At 36.5% G+C, this 27,640-nt stretch overlaps 1 protein-coding gene and 1 long non-coding RNA gene across 6 annotated transcripts in view; one reads left to right on the top strand and one right to left on the bottom strand.

Annotated features, from left to right (window-relative positions):
* Positions 1–20,834, top strand: part of ARB2A (ARB2 cotranscriptional regulator A) — a 400,181-nt gene extending 379,347 nt beyond the window's left edge. For 3 of the 4 annotated variants that reach the window (XM_019711772.3, XM_088796628.1, XM_088796624.1), the window contains one exon: positions 17,841–20,834. In XM_019711772.3, coding sequence (XP_019567331.1) covers positions 17,841–17,983 — 143 coding nt within the window. In that variant the 3' untranslated portion in view covers positions 17,984–20,834. The remainder of the gene's footprint in view (positions 1–17,840) is intronic. The other variant, XM_088796625.1, reaches the window with a different exon arrangement.
* The window catches only part of LOC109434639 (uncharacterized), a 46,248-nt gene that overhangs the window by 13,933 nt on the left and 4,675 nt on the right, over positions 1–27,640 (bottom strand). Inside the window, exons 2-3 of one of the 2 annotated variants that reach the window (XR_012494991.2) lie at positions 24,302–24,427; positions 21,199–22,026 (exon numbers count right to left, since the gene is read on the bottom strand). This is a non-coding gene — a long non-coding RNA (uncharacterized LOC109434639). Of the gene's footprint in view, positions 1–21,198; positions 22,027–24,301; positions 24,428–27,640 lie in introns of those variants that run through there. The other variant, XR_002135845.3, reaches the window with a different exon arrangement.

Below are 27,640 nucleotides of genomic sequence, written 5' to 3'. Positions count from 1 at the left end.
ATTTATTTCGATTTGTTATTCCTGAGTGGTAGGATTATTGGTGATTGCAGTTTTTGTTTTTCTACATATCTGTGTTTTCTGCTTTTTTCTACAGCATAGGTTGACAAGTAAAGTTAGTTCTCTCTTTGCTCTCCTGAGCAAATGGTTTTTTTATGATGACTTTATAATAAGATGTGCTTGTTCTTCTTTGATACATCTCATATTATGATTTTACTAGGATAATTGTCTAAAATCCTAGTAGTATATCTTTATGGTAAACTATATAATGCTTTTAGAAATAGGAAAATTGGGACACATTGAAATTAAATGGCTTATCCAGAGTTTCAAGCATATTGATAGAGTAGCCAGAAATAAATCTTAAATTGTAAGTCCCTCAGTTCAGCTGTGTAAACTATTTCTAAGCATCAGCAATGATATATACAGTTAATTCTACAATTTCTAATGGCTATAGAAGAAAATTATTGTAGTTAAATATAAGCCTCAAATATTTTAGAAACCTCACTTTAGTCAGTGGTTTTAATCTCCTCTCCATGAAATCTTTTACTAGAACTCCTGGCAAATAAAAATTTGACTGATTTTAATTTTCCTTCAGATAACCCTCCAAGAACTAACAGAAAGACAGCACGTAGGCACACATGGAGATAGAAATTTCCTTCTTTCCTGGATTGTAAGCTTCTTTGTAAGATAGAGTCAAATGGATATTTGTTATTTAGTGATAGGTAGATAACCTCAGCCAGGAATATTTTAATCATATTCTGATGTTTTTACTAAGATAGTTACTAAAAATGTCATAAAACTCTGTGATAAAATTAATATTACCATTCTGAAGTTTCAAAATGAAAGCAAATGAAACTGTCTTCTAGAAGATACCAAATCTGTCTTTTAAACATCTATAGAAATGGATGAAAATGAAGTGAAATAATTTTTAAATCTTAATAGTTTTTAATATGGGATCCTGGACTAGATTCTATACTGGAGAGTAAAAATGCTGTAAGTACAACTAGCAAAATTGGCATACAAATGGTAGAGTAAAATATACCTGGCAATGTAAAATCTGAATTTGATTACTGCACTGTGGTTACATAAGAAAATTTCCTTGTTTTTAGGAAATACATACTAAAGGACATATATGCAACCTAGTCTCAAATTGTTCAGAAAAAGTAATGTTTGTATATACATAATTATGTGTATACACGAAGTTAAGTGAATGAATGATAAAACAAATGTGACAAATGTTTTTAAAAACTAGCAAATCTGGGTAAAAGGTATTCGGAAGTTAGCTGTATTATTCTTGCAATTTTTTTGTAAGTTTGAAGTGATTTTTAAAATAAATTTTATTTTTTTAATTTAATACTTATGGGTTCATTTTCTTAGAATATATTCAAATCCGTTTTCTCATAAAACGTGAACTAGTCTGAAATAAAGGGTGAAGTATTATCAATTATAGAGTAAATACAGTGTTTTCTCTTACATATATGACATGCAAGTTTAAAATTCAAGCAAAAATCGTTCCCAAATTTTCGCTAATAATTACTGTAGATACTACAGTTTAGTGCCTTAGGGTTGTATCATCCCAGATTTTTAACATTTTCTCTATTTCACCTTTGGAGATAAGAAACAAGACTTTTACTGTTCAGTATATTTCACTGAGGCCCATCCTGGCCCCCTCCCTTTTTTTGGCTATTCTTCCCATGTCAGGAAGACATGTGAGTTATATGACAGTGAAAATGTTGCTTTCCATGTTACAGTCTATAGCAATCTTGTAGTATGTTGGAGTAAATTGTTCTTCCTTTTAAAAATACTGATCTGGAATGGTTACACAGAAACCTTATGTTTAGGAAATGACCTACTGATGGGTTATCTCAAGTTAGAAGCATTGACCTTGTGGCTCTTTTCTCCAATCGGTTTGCATTCATGGCTTACGAGAGATTGCTATCTATAGTCAGCTGAGCGCAAATGCTCATCTTTCCACACTCAAGACACATTCAAGGTGCTGTTGTAGCAAAAAAGATAACGATACAGATAGAAAGAAAGGATACACAGGTATCTTAGCAGTATCATGTTAACCTATGACATTACTAGTTACTTTCTGTATTGCATCAACTGCTTCCATATCATATCACTGTGGCATGTGTCATCATTTTTAGTTGGTGACATAGCTGCTATGCTAACTTCTGTGTTTAGCATCCGCCTTTAAAAATGTAATACAGAAAACTGAATCTTACAGCAGGTTTTCATCTGACCTTAAAAGATGCAATTAATGAGGGAATGAAGAGAGGAAAGGAATGCCTACAGAAATTAAATAGAAAAAATGCACTAAATGTTTGTATACTTTTTTGTCTTTGGTACACTATTTACCTGTCAGTAAGAAAAATGCTTTCCAGTCGGGGCTGTTCTTTTATTGGACCATCCATACATCCCAATCTTATTCCTCTTTGGTCAACAGGAAGTAATTGCGAACTTTTCTGAATCCTTTAAAGGATTCAGTCTACAGTTCAGTTGTGGTATATATAGAACATTTATCCTTAGAAAATTAAGTGAATCATTTAATATTTAAACCCATTCTTTGATGCAGTTAAGCTGACCGGCTCAGGAAAAGAATATGCAAATGGAAAAAAAACACTTAATTGCACCAAAACGTCTTCTAAAAGTCCACATTAGACCAAAGATAGCTATCGTTTCCTACTTACTTTACCAACACAAGTTGATGCACTAGGTCTCATATTACTTTAAGACAGAAATAAGCGATCGGCCACTTCAAACTGAAACCCTCAATGGACTTACACTCTCATAGCTCCGTACTGTAGAATTTAAGAGGCTGGCATATGGACTTAGCTACTTCAAAAATTATTTATCAGGAGCCTCCATGTGCCTTATTGCCAGACACTGCCCTAGGCAATAAGAATAAAGGGTGAACAAAACAAAGTCCCTGACCACTGGAATCTGCCATAACCTCAGCAGAATGAGGGTAATACTATTTACTTTATAAAATTATCCTTAGGTTTACATGAATTAATGTATTGAGGTGCCTTTAGTGCCATGCCAGGAACATAGTAAATACTCAATTTTAACTTTTATTTCTTAATGGTGACAATAATTACTAGGAATATGTATTATACCCATATTACAACTTTAAATCCACTTACTTAAAATTGAATTTTACAAATTTTATAATAAATAGGTGTGGGGCTATTTATTGATACTGATTTTTTCTAGTAAATGGGTTATAACATTCTTTATAAAGTATGTTTGTCTTGATACTATAGGTTTTCCTTCATTTACAGCTTCTCTTGGGAAAGTTTTCCATAAATGTTTCCACCAAGGGATATAAATTGTTGGCCCAAAAGCATTGAAATCTGACCAACTGAAGACATCTTATTTTCAATAACCAACATCTTTTTTACTATGCAGATTAATCCTTCACTTTATTTACTCTTGTAAGTAGATTCACAGGCATTTTCATCAGTAGGATTTTTTTGAATTTTCTCTGTAGAATGGAAATAAAATAACTGATGTCATCCACCTATAGTGCTGACCAAATAATATATTTGTGATTCTTTGGGAAATAATTCCCATCCATTGCTACTTTAACAAGATCCAAGTAATAATTCTGACTTTTATTTTAAAACACTTGGGGAAAAATAGAACTTTATGGCCCTATAATTAAATTTAAAATGTTTGCTTAGATCCAGTATACAAGGCAAAAAAAAGTGGTAATAATATGTACTTGCCAAATTTTGTAACACTTGTAAAATATACTTTACATCCATTACAATGTCTCAAACACTAGGAATGCAAATATTTACAAACCCATAAATAAATTTAATTCCAGAGAAGAAAATTTAATTCCTTGAGCAATAATGAAAGACTTCAGCCTGTTGGGCCTTCAGGACAGTTGCAGAAAAGCCCATATGAAAAGATCAATTAGAGATTTGAAATGTCTTTTTAGGATGAAGGTCAGTGTGGATACAGTAAAAATAATGAATTGTAAGTAGTTCTTATTTTCTAGTAATTGTTTAGCCCATCTCTGGTTCTATTCACTTTTTATCATACAAGGTGTAATCAAACAATATGGTGAATGTTTAAATAAAAAGAAATTTATTACAGTAAAAGGCATATTGTCATTAATTCCCCTCTTAATACTCTCCCTCCCTTCGAATACACTTATCCCATCGTTCTTGCCACTTTATGAAGCAGTTCTGGAAGTCCTCTTCTGTGAGTGTCTTCATTCTCCCGCATGACAACACTCCGTGTCACACATCGCTTCTGGTATGGCAGTCTCTGTCAAATAAAAACATTATGGTGTGTCCTTATTCACCTTACAGTCATCCACCTTATTCACAGGATCTGGCACCGTGTGACTTCGGGCTCTTCCCCAAAGTCAAAATGACCATGAAAGGTAAACATTTTGAATCGATTCAGGACATTGAGGCAGCCACAACAGCACAAATAAAGAAACTCACAAAAGAGGACTTCCAGAACTGCTTTGGGAAGTGGCAAGAACGATGGGATAAGTGTGTTCAAAGCGAGAGGGAGTATTTTGAGGGTGATTAATGGCACTGTGCCTTTTACTGTAATAATTATTTTTAATTTAAACATTCACCATATTCTTTGATCACACCTTGTAAATCAGTCCTTAGTGGAGCTTAATTTAAATGCTCATGAGTTTTCTCTGTCCTGATACTCTGAAATATTATCTGGTATTGAAATAATCAGTCCTATCTAATATGTTGTCATATCATTTTCTAAATGAGTCAGTCATAGGAATTTACTACATTTACATGACATATTTGTGAATATGTGTATTTAATTTAAAATCATTACATTTTTATCTTAATGAAAGATACTATTCTATATGTACTCATGGTGTTGTATAAGTTCAGAATCCTTCAAGGATTCTTGCCATATAGAAGGCAGTTGCATTATGGGATTTTTAAAAAGGGGCATTCAGAGAGAAAATGCTTTGGGGGAGAGACCTAGGAATGAAAATAAAGTAGTAACAGAGCGCATGAGAGCAACTCTAGACTTGCAGGCTGAATGTAACAAAAATAGTCTATTTCTGCATTATCTTAACTAGGATGAAAAAGAAATCACAGTTCTAGGAGCATAACTGACATTCCAGAACCTGTCAGTGTCCATCATCAGATGACAGGAAGCCTTCATGACAAGTAGTCAGCAACTAGATGACATTACCTGACCGAGCTAGGTCTTTTTCAAGTGTATTATCAAAAACTCAATCAAAATAGGAAATGTGGTAATTTTATGCCAGTTTTATGTTACTCACAATAATTTTATTTATATGATATTTTATTAATTTCATTAGCTAATGGTATGAATACATTTGAGGCTATTTTGTTTATAGTTTAAAGTTTTCTTAAATTTGTGACTGAAAGAAATAAAAGTTATAAGAATCAGAAAAGGTAAAAACAAAACTGAAATTTTTCACATATGATTATTGTTTATATAGAAAATTCAAAATCTATAGATAAATTTTTAGGATGAAAAGGATAATTTAGCAGGGTTGCTGGATACATAATCAGTACACAAAAATCAATTGCATTTCTATATACCAAAAATAAGCAGTTAAAAATCCATTTATAGTAGCATCAAGAAATATGCAGTACTAAAGAAATAAAGCTAAGAGGCGTATTATGTTCACAGATTTTTTTACGCAACATAGTAAAGATGTCAGTTCTCCCCAAATTGATATAAAGGTTAAACATAATTCCTGTCATAATCCCAGCAAGACATTTTTTATAGATGTATACAGTTGGAGTCCCCAAAACCACCCTCACTTCTGATGCCAACTGCAAGTGGGTGTCCCTAAGACCACCTTCAGGTTTGATTATTCTCCAGAAGGACTTGCAGAACTCACTGAAAGCTGACAGTGTCACTCACAGTGACAGTCTAGTACAACAAAAGGATACAGATTAAAATCACCCAATGGAAAGGCGCGTAGGGTAGAATCCAGGAAAGTTCCAAGGATGAGTTTCCAGTTATCCTCTTCCAGTCAAGTCATGGATGGTGCTGTCTTCTCCCAGCAACAATGTGTGAAAATACACACGGAGTATTTCAAACTAGGGAAGCTCATCCAAGCCTTAGTGTCCAGAGTTTTTACTGGGACTCAGTTACACTGGTATGAGTGACCACCTGCTAACTTTAGTCTCCAGATCCTCCAGAGCTCAAGCTGATACCTTTTGGGACAAGGTCAGTCCTTCTCTGTGCAGTAGCTATAAACAAAATTATTCTAAAATTTGTATGGAAAGACAAAGGAACTAGAATACCTAAAACAATTTTGAAGACGAAAGTGGGAGGAATCAGTCTACCCAATTTCAATACATTACAGGCAAAGATGCAGGAAACTAGATCACTCACACATTACTAGAAGGAATATAAAATTGTTCAATGAGTCTGGAAAACAGTGTGAGAATTTCTTGAAAAACTAAACATACAACTAATGTACAGCCCAGCAGTTGCACTCATGGGGACTTATCCCAGAAAAATGAAGAGTATGTCACATAAAAATTTGTATATGAATGTTTATAGCCACTTTACTCATAATAGCCAAAAAAACTGGAAACAACTCAGATGTCCTTCAATAGGGGAATGGTTAAACAAATTGGTACATCTAGCAAACTATTGATACACAACCTGGGTAAATCTCTGGAGAATTAAGCTGAATGAAAACCAATCCCAAAAGGTTGAGTACTGTATGATTTCATTTATATAACATCCTTTTTTTTTCCAATTACAGTTGATATTCAGTATTATTTTATATTAGTTTCAGGGTGTACAGCATAGTGGTTAGAGATTTATATCATTTAGGAGTGATCCCCCACTCCATAAGTCAGGTGGGTACCTGCCACTATACATCATTTTCACAGTTTATTGACTGTATTCCCTGTGCTATATCTGACATCCCCTTGACTATGTTGTAACTACCAATTTGTACTTCTTAATCCCTTCTCCTTTCTCACACAGGCCCCCAACCTCCCACCCATCCAGTAACCATCAGTTCATTCTCTGTATCTATGAGTCTGTTCCTGTTTTGTTTGTTCATTTATTTTGTTCTTTAGATTCCACATATCGGTGAGATCAAATGGCATTTGTCTTCCTCTGACTTATTTCACATAGCATAATACCTTTATAACATTCTTGAAATGACAAAATTATAGAAATAAAGAACAGATTAGTGGTTGCCAGGGGTTAAAGAAGAGTTGGAAGGGAAGTGGGTGTGGCTATAAAAGGGGAACATACCGTAGTGATCTTTGTGGTGATGGAAATGTTCTGTATCGTAACTGTAGCATTGTCAGTGTCATGGTATTATGGTTGTCATAGTTTCCTATGGTTTTACAATGTGTTACTGTTGGGGAAAATCATAAAGGGGACATAGGAGCAATCTGTGTTATTTCTTACAACTGTTTATGAATCTACAGTTATCGCAAAATAAAAAATCTAATTAGCAATAAATGACTTAATGAAGGAATGAATCTAAAAAATGAAGTACATATCCTCTCTAGAGAAAATAAGACTTCATTAAGAGACAGTAAAGATCTAAATAAATGGCAAGATATAGCCTGTTCATTAATTGAAAGACTCAGTGGTGCATATGTAGCAGTTGTCCTCAAATCGGCCTATAGGCTTCAGTACCACTCCAAATCATTAAGTGACTGGGATCATTTATAATGGCCTCTTTACCACCTCCACTTTCCTCCACTTCCTTCCTCCTGTTGGCTGCAAAGCAACAGTTTGTGATTCTGAAAGTCTGACAAAGAGATACAGAATGATGCTGTCGATATAACGATTCATCCATGTTCAGAATACCGTGTTTCCCCGAAAATAAGACCTAGCCAGACAATCAGCTCTAATGCGTCTTTTGGAGCAAAAATTAATATCAGACCCCATGTTGTATTATATAATAACCAGTCTTATAGTAAATTAAGACCGGATCTTATATTAATTTTTGCTCCAAAAGACGCATTAGACCTGATTGTCCGGCTAGGTCTTATTTTCGGGGGGAAACGGTACCAGTAGCACTTTGTTTTGTAAATTCACAAGTTTTTACTGCCATGATCTTCTGTATGCCTCCATTTCCTTAATTTCCAAATGGGAATCATCATCAAAATAGTGCAAAAACCATAGAAAATTTCTATGATTCTGTTTTGTTAATATTTTAATAACATTTAATAAGCATCAGTTTTCTGGTGAATTCTGTTCTGGACAGTTGTTTGTACAACAGATATCAATTAAGCCTCAACTGTGATTTCTGGAATAAAAGGTTTGGAGATAAAGCAAGGTAGTTTTCATACATAAAATGACTAGTTAAGCAAATGAAGTATATGATAATATAATATACGCTGCATACAAAATACTGAAACATGAAGAAAATAGTTAGTTGTTATGAGGTAAGGTTAACCATAGAAGGCTTACTAGAGGAAGTAAATTTGAACCAGATCTTAAAGCATCTAAACATATGTCTTCTGAAAATTATTTTCTTTTTCATTGCTTAACCAATTTGTAAATATTAACTATACTACAACAAAATGTCTGAAACTTTGGCCTATCACAACCTCTCTGAACTATAGATTGTTTATCTGTGAAATGAAAGTGTTATACGAAATTTTACCTAGAGTCCTTTCCACATCATTACTATGTTATATTTGATATATTTCTATCTGTATTCAAATTTGGACCAAGCCGACTACATCTTGGGAATACAGTACAAGCTCTTGAATAGTTAAAGTTTGACTCCCTGAGAGTTCTCAGTTCTGACACTTTCCTAAACCTCTTTTGATGCTAGTAAATTTTATTTACCAGATTAGCACAATATTTTAGTTAAAGAGATCTACAAGATACTTTTAGTATTTGTCAGTGCTTATCAACACATTGGTAGTGGACTGTGGCTCACCTGAATCTATCTCCTCAGTTTGTTGGAGAGGCAAGAAAAACACTCTACTTCCTTTAGCTTTAGTTATAGAGTATTCAACTGTCATTATATTCCAATTTTAGAGGAATTTATTTCTGAACACCAAGAGCTAGCATACACCTAAACATAGGTATATTTTATCAATCTGTGTTAAAGATGAGTACAGTTTGACCCCTGCCTTCAAAAACTTTACAATGGTAATCCGTTCCCAGGCTGGACTTCAGAATCACAGATGTCCAGTCCCTGAGATTTTGAAAAGGTTTAAGCAATGTCAATTGATCTGGGCCTACAAGAATATGGGATACTGAAAGAAGAAGAGTACAGGGATAAACCCAGAAAAGAAGGTTGGAGCCAGGGAATGGAGGGCTCTAAACCAAATTAAGGAATTTCTACTTAATTTTACTATGACAGCCATTGGATGTTTTTGAGCAGAGAAATAGATATATGACACAAATGATACTTTAGAATTTTTGATCTGGTAACACGGTACAAGATAGGGGAGAAGCAATTGAAGGAAATGAAATGAGGTAGGAAAAACTTTCTACGTGATAGGTCATTAAACCTAGAATGATAAAGGGGCAGGAGAGATGAAAAGTAAGAAAGAGATTCAAAAAACTTCGCTAAGGTGTAATTGTCAGGGTTCGGTAACACTGTATCAGGAGGCAGCTAACAAGGGAGGAGGGGAAGCAAAGGTGACTGAGAGGCTTTGAGCTGGAGTACTTAAGAGAATGTTATGTCCATTCATAGAAATGAAGAACTCAATGGGAAAGCCTGTTTGGGAATAAGCCCACTAGTTACCTCTGGACTGTGTTAAATACGTAATTCTAACTTCCCATAATCCATTCAGCATTTACCACATACCCACCAGTGTACTCTTTGAAAATGCTTGAAACTCTGCAAACAGCTCTTGCATTGCACTTGGAATAAAATTCCAACCTTTCACTGTGGTCTGTGAGCCCTGGCATTGCTTGGAGGCTACCCAGCTCTCTAAACCCCTTCTGCCACTTTCTCCCTCACCTACCATGCTCGGTCACTCCAACTTGTCCATTCATCAAATACGGCAACCTCTTTCCTCCTTAGAGCCCCTGCTTTGGTTCTTCCAGAACTCTGCCAGCAGCACTCTGCCCCAGACCTTTACCTGGCTCCTTCTTGCCATTCAGGTCTCAGATCACAAGTCTTATCCACCCAGTCTAAATTAAGGACCACCTCTCCTCATCCCACCTCCTACTCCTCCTCATTCTCTTCACATCCCCCTATTGTGTTTTCTTCTCAGTGCTTCTGACTCTCTGAAATTGTCATGTTCATTGGTTTACTTATTTATTGCCTGTCATCACTACTACTAACACGTATGCTACAGAGCAGAGCCTTTATATGTCTTGCTCACCACTGCATCCCCAGCCCCAAGAACTAATGCCTAGCATACAATAAATACATGTATTAATGTATAAATTAATCAATCACAGGACCTCTGGAAAAACTGCCCACAAAATATATCCTTTGTAATAGAATCCACAATTGGATAATTGAACTAGTTACATGTTTTGTTTTGTTTTGAAATAGGGAAAATATTTTGCAGTTCATTCTCTAATCACCTCTCTCTCTCTCTCTGATACACACACACACACACACACACACACACACACACACACACACACACCATGTCAAACTAGCAGCCATAAGCCATAGGTATGTAGCTAGAAACAGAGACAGCCCTTTCTGACAGTTCTACTTTAAAATGAGACCCAGTAAAGCTCTTTGCTGATTATGTTGGGAATAATCGGATCAGAAACCTGTACTTATGGAAATAACTATTTTTTGGTTCTTTGCTTGTTTAGTGCTCTGTGCTCTTACAATCCTTTGATAAAGGAAAACTGGGAAAAGAGAGCTTTTGCCCACACCTGGGCTCAAATTTTAAAGGGAAACAATATCTCTGGAGGCCAGGCCTTGTGGCAACAGTAAGAATACTATATGAGATAAGAATTAAAACCAAAGAAAGCACTTCTGCACCAGCTGTCTGGTTTGATAGGCAATTGAAGCAATAAAAATGCATCCATTTTTTAATTGGTTAGGAGAAAGTTTATTAGAGAGGTCTGCTAGGTTTGATGTTAGAGACCCACAGCTACTGCAGGCTGTCTGCTCTGCCTAAAAACAAATTTATTTTTGTACATGTGAAACTAATATAATGTTTATAATATTGTATGTCAATATTGTATGTCAATAAATAATTTTGTTTAAAGAAGAATAAGTTTACTTTCCAGAGTTGTCTCCCTGGGTCTTAAGCTGCCCCGTACCCTATTCCCAGCCCCCAACTCCCTTCCATAGATGAGAGATATAGAAAAGAAGCTGCAGGAAAGGACAGGCTGCCCCAGAAGCAGCAAATGACCCAAAAGTTTCTACCACTGATTTTATGTCTTTGTTTCAGCCTGTCTCTTATCTCTGGTCAAGCTTGATGACTTGCCTTTAGGGTCTCAACACAATCTCAGCTTGAACCGGCTTTTAACAGTATTAGCAATGGAAAGAGACTTGCCTGTATCTTACACAAGTAATTTAACCAGGCAGTGCAACACGTTTACTGAGCTGCTCTTGGCATTTCCCTTACCCAATCTCAATGAACACCCTCCCTACTCCATTTATTACCCCCACCCCCACTATGGCTGAGTCTCACACTTGTGCCATCGAAGTTGGAAAGTCTCCATTAGGCACCCTTCTCTGTTCAAATATTGGTAAGTTTAGATTTTTTTTTAATGATGTTTTCCTTAGAAGCTCTAGAATTTATTTTAAAACGAATTTTAGTAGTTACATTTTATTTCTTTTTAGAAGACACATTATTTTTCAGTGCTCTGGTATTTCTCTAATTCTTTATAACTTTCTAAAAATAACTGCTGGTGCGCTCATAAATTCATTAGTTAATCCCACTGAGACTCAGTAATGCATATTACAGACCTCCTGATTTTTATATATTAGATTTTCTCAAGAATTCCCTTACCTGTTATTATCAACATAGCTATATTGACAGGGTCTTCATTACTTCCTAATTGCCCATATTTCTTTTTCTTGTTAAAGATCAATTTTTAAAATCAAGCCTTGTCATTTTGAAAGTATCAGAGACATATTATCTTGTTAATATTAATATTTCATATCTTTCTAAGTTTTTTTTTCTTTTACCCTTTACCATAGGAAACTTATAAAATGTATTCATTACCTTTTGCTTTAAAAACAAATTCTTTTGTTGTGAGGGGACGTGGGGATGTCAGTGAGAAGTTAGGAGCACATGCTTGTTTTTCCCCCCTGAAACAAAGATATAAAAATGATGTTTCATATTTACAGGTGACTTTGTAAACAGTTACATTCCCTATTCTAAAGCAGACCCTAAAATGTAAATTATGCATAGATTATAGAAATTATTCTATGACCTTTTGGTCTAGGACCATGTATAAAATAAGGTGACTATTCTAATAATTAGAATAGTGAATGCCTGACCAAGGAATTCTTCTAAATTATCTCTTTGGTGAGAACTTGCTCAGACTATCATATTATACTACTAGTAATCCTCACCTCTAGCAAGTCTAATTTGTATGTGTGTGTAATATCATTTGAAGAATGATTATTTGCTTTCCCAAAGAATTCTTCATTTTTTATTAAAAGATTCATTGAAGAAATAAGTAATCTACTTCTTCCTTTAAAAATAATTGTATTTACAGAAATTATATTTACATATTATATAACTTTTTAAGACATCTACTGCATAAAATTCAGTACAGCTTCAGAGTAGTCTACATCTGCCAAAGTAAACATCAGGATTTTGGCTGTTAACTCAGTAGTATGTTTTGGCATAGTTTTTGCCACCCCCACCCAAAAAAAATCCAAGTATTAAGAATCAAATGAAGAAGAGTGTGGACAAGGCAGACGTGTAAGAAACACTTGGATTGGGGCGGCCGGTCAGCTCAGGTGGTTAGAGCGTGGTGCTGATAACACCAAGGTTACTGGTTGGATCCCTGCATGGGCCAGTGAGCTGCGCCCTCCTTAAAAAAAGAAAAAAAGAAAGAAAAAAAAAACACTTGGATTGAAGTCATCACAGGAAGAAGCTAGGGGAATAAACAAGATAGAAGATACAGCAATGTTTTCTTCTCTTTTATTCTTTGAGCATTCCACTCTGAGAGCTATTTCCAACCATTTTTGTTTAATTTCTAAATGCTGTTACATAACTGTAGCCTCCTTCTTTCTCACTTCCATTGCAAGCACTTTTTCTTAAATGTACAGCAATTTGATCTTCCTCGTGTGATTTATAGTCTCATCCTTCATACTTAAAATTTTTAATCCTTTTGACCATTTTTTGTTATCTTTACTGCTTTGAAATTTGCTCCAGTTCATTTTTTAAAACAAGTGATAAAGGATAAATATCCAATGTAGTATTTTAATTGGAAGACTCCCCTGTCCCCTGCCTTCTGGTTATTTCACAATGAATGATGTCATTGACAAACAGTATTTTTGGAAGAAACATTAAGTGAAATAAAAGCCTTTTCTACTCTCTATAAGCATAAAAGTGGTAGGTAGAGAAGCATTCAAATTATAGGGAAAATTAATCTCTAATGTAATGAAAAAAGAATTGACTATTCATTTGTATTCAAGCTGACCCTTGAGCATCTAAATACCTCCTATTACAACAAATATTACACAGTGCTTTTACTATCCTGAAATTCTGGAGATAACATAACCCACCTATTTATAAAATTGGTAAATTATTGTAACATATTGTAAATAGTTAACAGATAGAAGGAATAAAAGAACAGCAACTCATAATGAATAAATAATATGCATATCAATATTTAAAGTGTTCAGGAAAATCTACAGGAGAAGGCATAATATAGTAGTCAGATAGTTGGTCCAGTGCATAGAATCACCATGAATCTGACAGCTACAAGTGCTGGCTGGTGCAGGTGTTATTGGCAATTCAAGTCCTGTGGGCAGTGATGCCATCAGTGATGAGATTTTCTCATGTGGTAAGCCACTCTTGGTAATATTCTGAACAAAAAGTACAAAATCCCTTTGATTTATATGGTAGTTGGATCATGCCCAAAATACTTTGCAATTGTTTCTTAAGCAGATCTATATTCTAAGCCCATCTAATTATAAATAGGTTTTTCAGCTACATGAATACCTGGTAGGACGTTTAAAAACCATGTGAAATGCAGAATTCATCATGCTGTACTGCCCTGCAAACTGCAGGATGTCTGCCATCCCAGGTCTTCTCCCACTAAATGCCAATAGCTCCTTCCAATCATCTTGACCACCAAAAATATCCCTACACATTTCCAGAATGCCGCAGAGGCCACTGCCATGCCCCTTAAGAGCCACTGATAGAGACTGAGCAAAGGCATGTTTTTGTAATGAAGCACTGAGATCCTATACATTTTATTTTGATACTGAATTGATTTTATGGATGACGAGACTGAATATGCCCCAAGTAAAAACAAACCTTCCAATCCAAAAGGATACCATAACCATTCCCTGGGAACATGGCAGGTATTTAATATAAGAAACCCCTTTATTCCGTACATTGTGCGAACCTCTCTGTATTAGGCAAAAGGGGTTTGAAAAGTGAAAAGAAGTTCATCCTCCGTAAAAGAGGAGCTGTTGATAGGGTGACGCTGTGGTAGAGGAAAGGCCAGGCCCTGACTATCAAACCATGTCTGTCTCTTTCTAATAGCACGGCTAGTGCTAAATGGATTCGTTTCCATGTCACCTACACATCATTGCAGCTAATTAATAAATGTCTGCTATTTTGATTGGCCTAAACTTTCACCTTTCCTATCCTTTTATGAATAGCTAATGTAATGGCCTAGTATTTCTGTCCTGATGGAATAATTTCCTGTAAATTGTTACGTGTGTTTAAGTACTAGAAAGCTGCTCTCAAAAGTTTCCATTCTGTAAGCATTGCTATGGGTAAATATTCATATTAATTTGTAAATATTTAATTGAACTTTGGGCCTGAATTTTTTAAAATGGTCTCCAAACATGTTCTTGAAATGTGTATATGCAGCCCCAGATGGATATGCAATTACCTAAATTCTAAGTGCTATTTTAAAAATATTAAAAATCTACTTTCAAAAATTTAGGAAAGAAAGCCGTTTTTCTATTAAATATTCATGTTACCACTCCTCAGTTTAGGGAGAATTCTCCCTCCCCAACCCCGGGCTCTGTAATTCAGCCTCTAACGCACCTTGCTCATTACCTTTACTCCCAGCAATTTTCCTTCCTCTAACAGAGCACACATTCTCCTTATTTATACTCTTAAACTGCAGGGGTAAATGTTGAGAGACAGAGCAGATACTTAGTTATCTCAGGGACTTTGGTCTTTTCAGCCCAGAACTAATCAAGCAGAGAGTCATCATAAGCGAAAACTAAAAAGCCTTTGTAGTGATTTTATCACCAGGGAAATTTGTTCATCCTTCAGAAAGATTGTCACCAGAAAAGAAAAAATAAAGGAGTTAAAATTGCTTCAGACCACTGACTCCGTAGGTCCCTCTAGATTCATAGATTGAATTGGTTTTCAAGGGGTGGGAAGAATTATGAGAAGAGTTCCCTGAGAAAGCATACAAATTGATTATAGTCTTGGAAACACTAGTAAGTGTAAGTGTGATCACTATGGAAGAAATGCCAAATGAGCCTGGAAACATAGGAAATGAGAAGGAAAAGAGACAATTAACACCTTTTTTTTTTCTTATTGTGTTTTGGGATTGCCAGGCAGTATGCATCTGAGAATAGTCTTTCAAAAAGAAGAAATACAATTGATTTTAAATCATTTTGTCATTATAAGTGCAATTAGTAGTTATTGTTGAAATGAAAGTAGATTTGCAGGCACTATAGATATAGTGACAGGCATTTCATAAACCTATCCAGAAACTGTGCCCCCCTCTAGATACACCCACAAAATATTATTTAAAGTTGATGTGTCTGAGCATTTGTAGAACTGCTCACTTGGGTCTGGAGAATATAAATACCTCCAACTTCAAAAAGAATTCTTAAAGAGTGTCATATGAATAAGTCAGTGAAGATTATAATAATAAATATCTGGATATTACATAATTTTAAAGAACTTGAAAATTTACACATCTATTGCTTCAAACAGGCATATGTATAATTTTTTCCCCCAAGAATTATATTAAGGCTTGTCAAAATCGTCAGTCATGTTAGGATTTGCCAGGGTACACCTATACTCATCTCTCTATCCCATTGATTAACATTGAATTTTGCCCAAAATGAGTAAGCAAATAGAGAAATGACCTCATTTTTTAGTCTAAATACAGTAGTATTGGGAGATATTTCTCAAGGATTTGATTTCAATACTGGATCTTAATTCAAAGTGTAGATTTATAAGACCTATCTGCAGAGGAGAAGAGGACAGAAGCATCCTCGTGAGGGCACCTATGAAGAGAAGGGTTCTCTAGTAAGGCCAGCTCCCACAGTTAAGTCATATGCACAGATTGTAGCTTTCTGCTCTCTGGTCGACTGCAGCCATAGCATCCTTATTGTTGTTACTCCCAGATTGTGATACTGTCACAAAACTGTTGCTAGGCAACAAATGTGGTTACCAGGTCTCAGCGAATAGCTGAAGGGGAAAGCAAAGTGTTGCACCATTGTAGAGTAACCATAGCAATGACCTACTATTACAGACTAAAGAATTATCATTAACAATGTTAAAGTATCAGACAGAGGCCCTAAATCTGGAGACTTCCAGGCAGTATCTCTCTGCATAATTGAGTGATCTAGGAAGAGATTTCACGTGTCTCAAAGCTACTCACTTATTATTTCTATAGGAGAGCCTTAGTAATTATTATTTTTATTAATTAAAAATTGTTCAGTTATGAACCTACTGGTAAAATGATATAAGCTATCGCAGAGTCAAAAACAGATTAATGTCCCCATCTGTTATGTCTACATCAGGGTTATTTTTTGCCTGTTAAACTGAAGGTAGATTTTACTTGACAAATACTGTACATTAGTATTAAACTGAAACCATAGAAGCTGCAGTAAAATAATCCGGTAAATTGACAACTAAACCTGCATTTTCTAAGTTGAATTCCTCCAGACAATATAGGAGGCCTGGGTGTTTTTTTTTTGTTTTTTTTTTTTGTTTGTTTGTTTGTTTTTTGGTAGTCACTGCTTTGAAACCTTTGCTTTTAGCTTTTCAAAAACTGCCCCTTAAAATCTGTAAAAATGTAGCCTAGGACACTCCTAGGCAAAGTCTCTTTTGCATCTGGTCCTTCCTTAAGCGTCGCGTAAAATTTGGTCGCAGTGACCTCGCTGAGGCAATCATGTCGAAGCATGATTTCGGGAGAGACAAGAAATATCCGATATGTTGTCTTTTTTATTTTCTCTTGGGAAGCAAAGAAACGTGGGTGCTGTGGGGGGATTCAGAAGCCCGATTCCGCGCACAGGGGAAACCAATCCTCGCGCGCGCGCCCGCGCGCGCGCGGTGCTGGGGAAGTGGGTGGTTTCGAAGCGGCAGAGGGAGTGGCCCTTCCCGCCGCGCGCCTCGATTGGCCCTGAGGGGCTGAGGCCCCGAGGGCCGCCTGGCCGCGCCCCGGGCGACCCGCGGAGAAGTCCGTGCCGCGTCCTCGCGCCGGCGTGATGGGGCTGAGGTCCTAGGCGGCGGAGGTCCCCGGGCGCTGCCTGCGGATTCGCGGATTTGGCGGATGTCAGCATTCCTCTGAGCCCCGGGGCGAAGGGGACCGGCGGGTCCAGGTGTGGTGTGGAAGGGCTGTGCTCCCGCGAGGGGTCCGCGCGGGGGGCTGGACTCCGGGGGCGGAGGACGGGCGGCCTGCGCCTGGCTGGGCTCGGCCTTGCGGTGGCCGCCCCACCTGCGCGGGCCCGCAGCGGAGCCCCCTCGTAACCGAATCTGTGTTTTTTGCAGGCACCGACCGTCACGAGCTCACTTCCTGGAAGAGCTTCCCATCTATTTTCAAATTCTTTACCGAAGCTTCTGAGGCCAAGACCAGTTCCCTCAAGCCGGCTGTGACGCGGCGCTCGCACCGAATCAAGCACGAAGAGCTGTAAGAGGCGGGCGAGCGAGCGAGCGAGACGGGGGAGGAGACGCCCAGGACCCACACTCGAGCATGCATCCACCCGGCTCCTAACTGCTTGTTGTCGGCGAGCAGACTCCCAGCCCCTCATTAGATTGTTTTCTTCCTAGAGCACAGGGTCGTGATATATACATCTAAATAGCGTTTTGCATTATTTCTAGATGAGTGCAACTGTCAAAGCAATATGGGTTCACTGGTCGTGCTTCCTGCGGGCTGAGCTCGGGCTTCGCGCTGCCCGTCAGCGCGCAGATTAAGGCTGACAGCGCCCTGCTCCGCGCGGCCGCCGCGTCTCTAATTGCCCTGACGGAGCCTCGCCGGCGCTGCGGGGCGAGCGGCGTCTGCGCGGTCCTACCGCCCGCTGCAGCGCAGCCGCTGCTCCCCCCCATCCCCGGCCCCCCTTAATCATGTCCTTTTTTTTTCCTCTCCGAACAGAAGTAAACTTTTATTCAAACTTGTCTTTTTTAAGTAGTTTTTTTCTCTTCGGGCGTCTTATGCCTCTCCTCTTTTTTTTTTTTTTTTAAAGGAAGTTTTCCCCCTCACACCCAGAAAAGCCAAATTTAAATTCAGAATTTGAATGCCATGATATACTATGTAGTTTTGGGAGCGCAAATTGTTCTCTCCCTAACGATCTATTTTCATTTCGAGACCAGACGAAAAATTTTGCATAAATCTATAAAGTACCAAATCCACATTATCGCTGAAAATCCTTGCCAGTGAATGAGATTTTTACACAAGTCTCTAATTTCATAAGAGGTTGTTTGAACCAAAACGTGATGAGCAAGGCCCCCTTTTCAATGAAATTTACAACTTTATCATTAGAACTGACTTTTTAAATATATAATGTATATTGAGTGGAATAGTAATTTAGATAGTGTACTTAAGTTTTGCTTTTTAAATCTTAATGTAGAGAAAGTTTGTTGTTGTTAATTCTAACTAGAATAAGCTATCTGAGCTTTCATGGAGTTAGACCCTTTTAGGGATAGAATTTTTTTATTGTCATCAGGAAAATGAACCTGTGTACTCTTGAGCCTTTTCCTTCTGAAAGGCTAAGTGGGACTAAAATGATTCTTTTAGTTTTCTGCTCCAACAGGAAGGGAAAGACCTGGTGTGAAAGATTTTCTCCTCTCAATCCAATGATATATTTTTTAATAGTACACTTCCTCTGTAGGGTTTTGCCCTACAGTTGCAACAGTTAAGTATTTTAATCCAGCCGAGATCTGGCCAACACTGTGAAATAGGAGAGGTAAAATAAGTTAAGACTTTTACATTCAAATACTAAATCTTAACATCGATTTTTAATTACTTGAAGAATTTAATTACCTAGTGAAGATTCTGTTTCTAATAGATAAGGATCTGAATTTAATATGCAACCTTTTTAAAAGTGTATGCAACAATATGCCTGCCTTATTTGAGGCCATCATAAAAATGTACCCAAAATGACTAAGAACTGTATGACTCCTCAGAAAAAATAACTTAAAATAACCACCTCATGGATAAAATGTTTTTATATTATGAAGCGATTTCAGCAAATTTTAAAGCTGATAGTATCTCTGGTATATAAGTCCATTAATTAGTTTTTATAGATTTAATGATGGCAAAATAAAGTGATCCTTTTTCAGTAGTCATATATGCATATCTTTTTACATTATTTTAGCAGAAACAACATAGGAGGAAAAATCAAAATGTCGTGTTATCCAGCTCCTGGATAGCGTAAAATGTGTAACCCCACCAATGTCAAGCCCGTTGGTCTGCAGTCTTATATTTTAGAAGTAATGGTGAACTGTATAAAAGAATGATACCTTCCACTGAGAGGATTTGAGAATTGATGTGGATTGAATACATTTTTCAAAGTATTATAAATTGTGGTATTTTCAGTATATGAAATGTTCACAGGAAACTAATTTTGTTGCATTTTTAAAAATCAGCACTTGTGCAATGCTAAATTTGTGAAGCTTCTGCGGCTGAATTAGAACAAAGTGAATATGCTCAGCTTATAAATAAAATCACTCCTATTCCTTCTCTTCGATTTTCTCACCTCTCTTTTTAAAAACCTTTACTTTTAACTAGAGTAAATCACTGTTTGATTGCCTTTAATACTTTAAAACTACTGGGTTGTTGGGCCTTATTTAACTACTATAGACAGCTATTTGCAAACTTAAGTTGTGTAAATGTAATTTCTACTTGTGGATCTGAGCTGTAGCCACCCGGAGAGAGCTAGGCAAACCATCCCAGACCTCCAACTGATAACTGATAAGGTTCCTTGTAATGTAGGATTTTTTAACCTGTTGATTATGGGTCTGTTGGTATAACTGTAATAATACTATTCACCTCAATTTTCCTGCAGTAACAACAATCAGTTGGTAGTAAGTAGCCCGCCTGCTTGGAGGTGACAATTGTTAATATTTCTGCTCTGATCTTCTCCCTGTTTTGGTCTCTTCGGACAGGTTTTTCAATGAGTAGAGGTTTAAAGTTAGAATGTGGTTTGTTTTGTTTTAATTGTATACTCGGTTCTTAGAGGAAATGGAATGGGAAACAAGGAGTTGTTGATAAATCTAAGATTTAAAATAGTCCTGTTTAAACTTAAAAGCCAGATACTGGCTTTGGAGCTCTCTAAAGTACCTAACCATTAAAAGTTTTTATGGATATTTGAAGGGGGAAGGAATCCGCTTGTAATAATTGTTCTTTTCTCAAGTTTCTGCCTCATGCTTCAACCTAGATTGCATTATTGTTTATACCAAAAAATTTTAAAAAGTAAAGCACAGGAGTTTCCTATATATTATATATTTCTGTTTACCGTTTTAAAATAAAAACAATTTTCTCAACAAGTAGTGATGTCTTATTCTTGCTCCAAAGTTCATTTATTTGTGTATAGGGTTTAACAAAAGCAGAAAAGTAAAAAGAATGATGGGATAGCATTCATCAATATTTTAAACCTTATAGTTGCTTATTATTACTATTATTGTTACTGTAAGGTAATATCCTAACTGTAGTTGAGTCACTGTTTGGCTTGGATCTTTCACAAAGCTAACATTTTTTAATATATTTCTTCTTAATATCTAAAATATCTTCTTAGCTACAAGGAAATTTGAACCTGTTGTTAAACTATCATTTTATAAAAATATATTTTAGTGTACAGTAAACAAATGTGTTCTCCAAAAGGAGTAAATTGTTCCCAAATCCCTATATAAGTCCCTGTTGTATTACCACATCTAATCTGAAAATTTATTTTACAGCTTTTCCTTATTTAAAACCTATAACTCCTTTGAGAGAGTGTGGGTGACAAATTATGTTAACTATATTATCAGTGCTAATAAGTTAGAGTTTTTTCATGTTTCTCTGGATTATCTGGAATTCCAATCCAAACACATGTGTGTCTCCTGTCATTATCATAGTTTGTAACTCTAAACTGACATGTTCATTTTGGCATCTGTAATACTGATTCATTTAACAAAGATTACTATTACAGAAAGTTGAAATTTTTTTCTCAAAAACTTTCCCTATGCCTCTGAAGAAAAAAAAAAAAAGTCTTTAAATGTGAAACATTATCATCTTTGAAATATGGGTGGCCAAAAAAAGGGAGGATAATACCGGTGGTTATTTTATGATTACTTATTAGGGGCTGTAATAATATAAAATAAAAGACTCCAGGAGGTACTCCCTTTCAAAAATTGAATCCTTTCCTTCCTTCCTTCCTTGTATAGAGTGACTGAGTGGGAGTCTCTTGAATTGTTCGTCTTCCTTTTATCTAATATTCTATTAATCTCCAAAAAGATCAGTTTGAGTCTGGGAAAGGGTTTTTAATCAACACTTCACAGAGCTTAAAGCTACCCTACCTAACGCGTCAGCTTTGTCAGGCGGTTTTGGATTTGAAGCATTGCAACTGTCATGCACTGTACTAAAAGTAAAGAAGGTACACCAAGTGGAAGACGTTGAAAAGAGCGAAATAGCACAAAGTCGATTAACGGAGATCCGAGAATAGAAGTAACCATCAAAGCATTCCAGCGTTTATCTTGAAATCTATGTAGGGTTAAAAAAGAAGAAGAAGTAACAATGATAGTTTTAAACCTCACACTTAGGAGGGATGAATGTTGATTTAATTGATTCATTTGGATCGATGTTTTTAAAGTTTCACACCACTGATCTTTCATGTAGTGATGTCTTTAGCAGTCAGCGGTCTGACATGAGCCTTCTCAGATTTCATCAGTGGGGCTCTCCATGACATCTGAAATTATGCAACAGCCTGTGTGATGGTAACTTTGGAACTGGGAGACCTCGATGCCAAAGAGCATGGTTAGATTGAAGAACTCTTGTTCATTCTTAGCACAAAGGTTTTAGAGGAGTGCTAATTGTAAATGAACCATAAAGGTAAAGTCACCAAATATTATATAGTGGTCTTTAATTGCTAGGTAGGAGAAAATCATCCTCAAAGTTTGACCATTAAGTGGCTATCACACAGTGACCAGTATTTTCCCCTTGAATGTAAAAAGCTTGAAAATGGAAATTTGACTTAATCCATGAGGCCTTCCAGACAACTTTTCCCAGTCCTTTGAGATTTATCAAAAACCTTTCATTATAATTTTGTATTGTTGGAGTTGAGTTCTATTTGAAACAGACATGAAACATGTTTCTAGAAAGAAATCTAGAGAGGCCCTGCATCTTTCCAGATCATTCAGCTTTTTCTTCCATGGCTATTACATCGGGTAATATGGGAGACTGTCATAGGTAAAATAATGTTGAACTGTACTTTGTTACCAGCCTGCAGTACCAATACAAAGAATCTGAAATGAAAAGGCAACCAACACCCTAAGAATGATATGTCTCTTTTTAAAGTTTACAATTTGAATAATGAACTTGGATAGAAACTTGGCAGGAAAACAAACCATAGCACCATCACATCACCAACCAATTTCACTTTTCTGTCCAATTTCAGAGTGCATGTGTTTGTGAGTATTTCACTAGATCAGTGACAGCTCTTTATTTGCATAATTATATGCTCTGGTCTGAAGAGAAAACTAACCCTCAAATTTCATGGGTCACCAAACTGCAACAATCAATGTTTTATCACGTATGCTAAGCAAAATCTAAGAAGCTATATGAAGTTTCTTGGGGAGTTTTTACTCCTCAGAAAATTAAAGAGTTTTCCTCTCCTGAATAGATTCAAAATCTTTCCAAGTTCTTTGTAACTGAATTCTGTTTGAAGGCAAACCTAGAGATTAACATGTAGATCTGGATCTTAAACTCACTAGCACTACTTCAAAGTGGCTTAAGAAGAGCAGCATTTTTGGAACATTGAACTGTTAAATTCTAAGTACTGTCCTTCATGCTATGAGGAAAAATATTCATCATATTATGATTAGCCAAAATGTAGTCTGAATTAACTACAATTGAATATGAAGCTCATTTATTTCTCTGAAATAACTCAGGGTTTTTCTAAATACCTAATCAAAAAATATGTATATATGTATATATGTGTGTGTATGTGTACCCTATACATATACATATTCACCCATGGGGTACATATGCCCAATCCCTCAGAAATAGAGGACATACACAGTATGTATATGTCATTTCAGTGCCTGTAACATAGTAGGTACTCAATGTATGGTGGTCACCAGGATTGTTTGTAAATTTATTTTAAATAAATTTTTCATGTTCAAATTCTACAAGGCATTGTAATAAATATTTTAATGCCTCAAGTTCATCTGTAAATTGTCTGTATATAATGTGTATTTGTGTGTAAAGTGGCTTTATTTCTTTAAAGAAAAAAGGATTTAAACTTGGTGTCTTTAGTTTGTAGGCAATCTGCCAGACTTGAAATACAATGGAGCATACAGATACACGCAGAGAGTGACTTTGTTATGGAGTTATTAAAATCCTGGAAAATAGGACTTTACCTAGGCTGTTAAGGAATACACTAGGTGCATGATTTAATTATACTGTACAGGATTTAGTATGAATTTCATTTAAAGGCATATAATGCAATGCCTTTTATTTGAAGTGATCTGTTTGTAATATATTAACAGTTTATCAGTTTTCAAGAAAAACTTTAGAAAAACACAATGAGAGAAAAAGTTTAAGAATTGCATAATTTTGAAGTATTTTATTCTCTATCTTGAAGAAGGAAGAGAGGTCTTAGCTCAGGTATCAGAAACTTCCTATATTTCAAGTGAATAAGAAACCAATTTCTCCCAAGTTTTTTAAGTTATATTACAAATGAAAGATTTTCCTTCCCTTTTAGCCTAAAAACTTAATCATCTGCTTATAGGGAACACTATCCACAATCACATCTCACCTTTTTCTGAAATGTTCACTTTGTTAGACGCCCTGTTGGGCCACCCCCATCATCTATCTCCCCTGAAACTGTTGTTTGGATTGAAGATCTTGGATTCCTCTAGGTGAAACCTCCTCAAAATTGAATCTGTAAAAAACAAAGTTTTGCATTTTTATCAAACAAAATGAGTTGGTAAGCAAATGAGTTAATACTTCTGTCTATGCAGTAAAAACTGAAAAACAAAGAGTAGAATCCTAGAATACTGGTTAAAAGTTTATAAGTTAAGGACCCATGTGCCTCTGAGTTATTAACTTGCATTTTATTTTTTAAGGTATAAACTCTTGAAAGGAATAGACAATATGTGTGCCTAATTACCTTTTTTTCTCTATTTGACCTTTGTGGGAACCTGGCTATGAGTTTCAAATAAAGCTCTCAGTTTTCTACTCTGCCTGGGACACAGAAAACTCTGTTATTTCCCACTGAATTCCACACATGAAGGGATTGACCCTATAGCTGAAAGGCCTAGGTTTTCTCTTTTTATAATTTTCACTGCTTTTGGCTCAACTGCCACTTAATCCCATTGTGTCTGAGAAAGGTATCTCTGATCCAGTTCATCTTCATATACCTCCCAATAATTTTCCAAAGGCTTGGGGTTTTTTTTAATCATAATTAAATAAATGGTTATTTTCCAATAAATGTTCATACCTTCTCTTGGTACTTAGATAATCAGGATTTATCAACTGAAGAAATATTGATGGTTAGTTTGGTTTGGGGGGCTTTTTTGGTGTGTGTGTGTGTGTGTGTGTGTGTGTGTGTTTACTTTTGCTTTGCCTCAGCAAATTACTTAATATCATCCGCTGGAATAACCAACTCTAAAAATAACCCTAGCACAGAGTGTCACAATTTGGCTTTCATGCAGTTTTGAAAGAAAACCATTAAAATTGCATTGATCCCACAAATATTGATCTAGTGCTTGATATCAAATATCAAATGAGATGCTGTCATTTGCTGCTGATGATAGTGTCAGCTGTTTGAATTCTTTCTCTTCATTGTCACATGGATTCAAGTTACTGAGGGTAAGATTTTCATGATTAACACATTAAGATATTTTTTTTCTGTTTTTCACATTTCTGGTTTGACCAAACATAGTATTCTACCTGAATTTTTTGTCACATGATTTTATATGTATATGTATGCACACGCTTTTGTAAAAGCATGTATTTTACACATATGTAAAATTATTTTTTTTACATAAGTGTGATCCACCTACTAGGTAGGCTATGGTTCTGTTTAGTTCTTTATCCTAATTTTTAAATAATTTCTATCTGTATCCTTCTTTCTTTCTGGTCACTTGTCTTAAAAAATCAAATTTGTTTTAAGAAGTTGCAGTTGTTAGACTACGTTTTAGAACTTAGAATGAAGTCTGTGCCATTTCAAACTTACACACACACACACAAATAGGTAAATTGCTCCTTTTATTCTTGATGACAAAAATATAATTGCAACATTTGGTCAGCGTGGAGTTTAGAGAATTATTTAAATAAAATTGGATCTATATATTTTTAAATACTTTCTCAAACTCCAGCTAACTCATGCTGTGCTTTTATATCATATCAGATCCGGAAATAGCCAAGTGCCTTTGGATATGTTTAAGGTCACAAATCACCCTTTTTCTTTCCGCCTTCCTCTTTACTTTGTACATCAAAAATTGATGGTTACATTACTTTAAAGTATGGAACATCTTAAAGAGGACGCCATCCTATAATGACCACTTAACGCTGTTGTCAGACTACGCAGTACAGACTGAGAAACAGAGTACAGCCCTCCTTGAGTACTGTTTAAATTGTACATCCACATGCGTATTTTCCACATTCGTGGGGAGAGAAAAAATTCCCAGCCGCACTAGTTGTTGGTTTCTCGTTCCATTTTTACACCTGAGCTCTGTGTGGGGACAGCGACATGAAGCCGCGTTCTTCCCAGCACCATGGACAGCGCTCAGCGCGCCCCCTTCCCGCTCCCCTTTGCCAGAACCCCGAAGTTCTGGCCCTGGCCTGATTCTTCTCTCTGACCACTCCCTCACCATAGGAAACTGGCTGTTGAAATATTACCGTCGCAGCCCAGAGCGACAATTAGTTCAAAAAGTATGCAGTTTGTGAGTGGGCAGTCTTGTTTGCTCCATGCTTAACCGAGTGCCCCAGAGTTGACAAACCATTTGCCTGCTCCCCGATTTTGCCTCTACTTTCTGATAAAAGCAGAGCCACTCTCAGTCATTTTTGTGGTAGAAGTCTTATCCACACAACTTTTTTTTTTTTTTTTTTTTTTTTTGGCCACCTTTTTACCACCACCCGGTAGCTGGCCAGATCTGTACTGGCTCCGGTCTAAGAGGTGTGTCTGTACTGTAAGCACATTCTCCCTGGGCTGGGGCTCTCAGTCGCAAGAAACCTGTGTTTCAGGAGATGTACGTCCAGACACACCCGACCCGAGGTCTCACGGCTCTGCGCGTGGCCGGAGCTGTCGGATCCATCTGGTGCGCCCAGGTACTAGCAGTTATCACAGCCCCGAGGGAGGTGGCTGGGCAGCGGGAGCCTGGCCGGGAGGCTAAAGAACCTGACAACAACTTATCTGACAGCACTAAAAAGGGGGCGCGTCTGGTTCAATACCCACGACCACTTCTCCTCCTCCTTGCAGACCTCAACTTCAAGCTCCAAACTTCCTCACGTCCCCCTTTTGGCTTTCTTTTTTCCTGCCGTTAAGCTAAGTACAAGAAAGGAAGATCACTTCCGTGTGGTGTCCTTTTCATTGCATGGTCTCCCTGAAAACATTTAAGTCACCACTCCTACGTCAAGATTAATTTATAAGATTTCAAATTACACCTGGCCTTAGTGAAAGTCGCCTCACTTGTTGGGCTTTGAGTGAAATCTCGTCCCTCCCACTGGAACCCTGTTCTACTCATCTAATCTCTTGAACTGACTTTGAAGACGAAAATGTTATGTTTAGAGCAGGGGGGTGGCCCAAAACAAGATTTTTATTAAATATCAATTGTACAAAAATAGTTTCAAACCAACTTAATCCAAACTTTACCAGTAATGGCCAGGAATGTGAAAAGGGGAGAGAACCCTCATATCTTAAGTGAAGGCATGTCTTTCCTGTAAAATAGCCTTGATAAACTGATTTCAAATTGCTTCTGTATAGTTAGTTACACGAATTACATACAATACACTTCAGAATAAAAGTATTCTCTATTTGACATAATATTATAATGAAAAATTTCCGTGATTCTTCAGTTTAGCACTGTGTTTTATATCCCTTAAGACATACAAATAGTTTATTAACTATTTTATAGGTTAACAATGTAGTCGT

The sequence above is a fragment of the Rhinolophus sinicus genome, chromosome 3, assembly GCF_057876585.1.
Source record: "Rhinolophus sinicus isolate RSI-liver-muscle chromosome 3, RSI-T2T, whole genome shotgun sequence".
NCBI lineage: Eukaryota > Metazoa > Chordata > Mammalia > Chiroptera > Rhinolophidae > Rhinolophus > Rhinolophus sinicus.
Note: the sequence above shows the minus strand (reverse complement) of the source record. Positions and strands in the feature narration are given on the sequence as shown.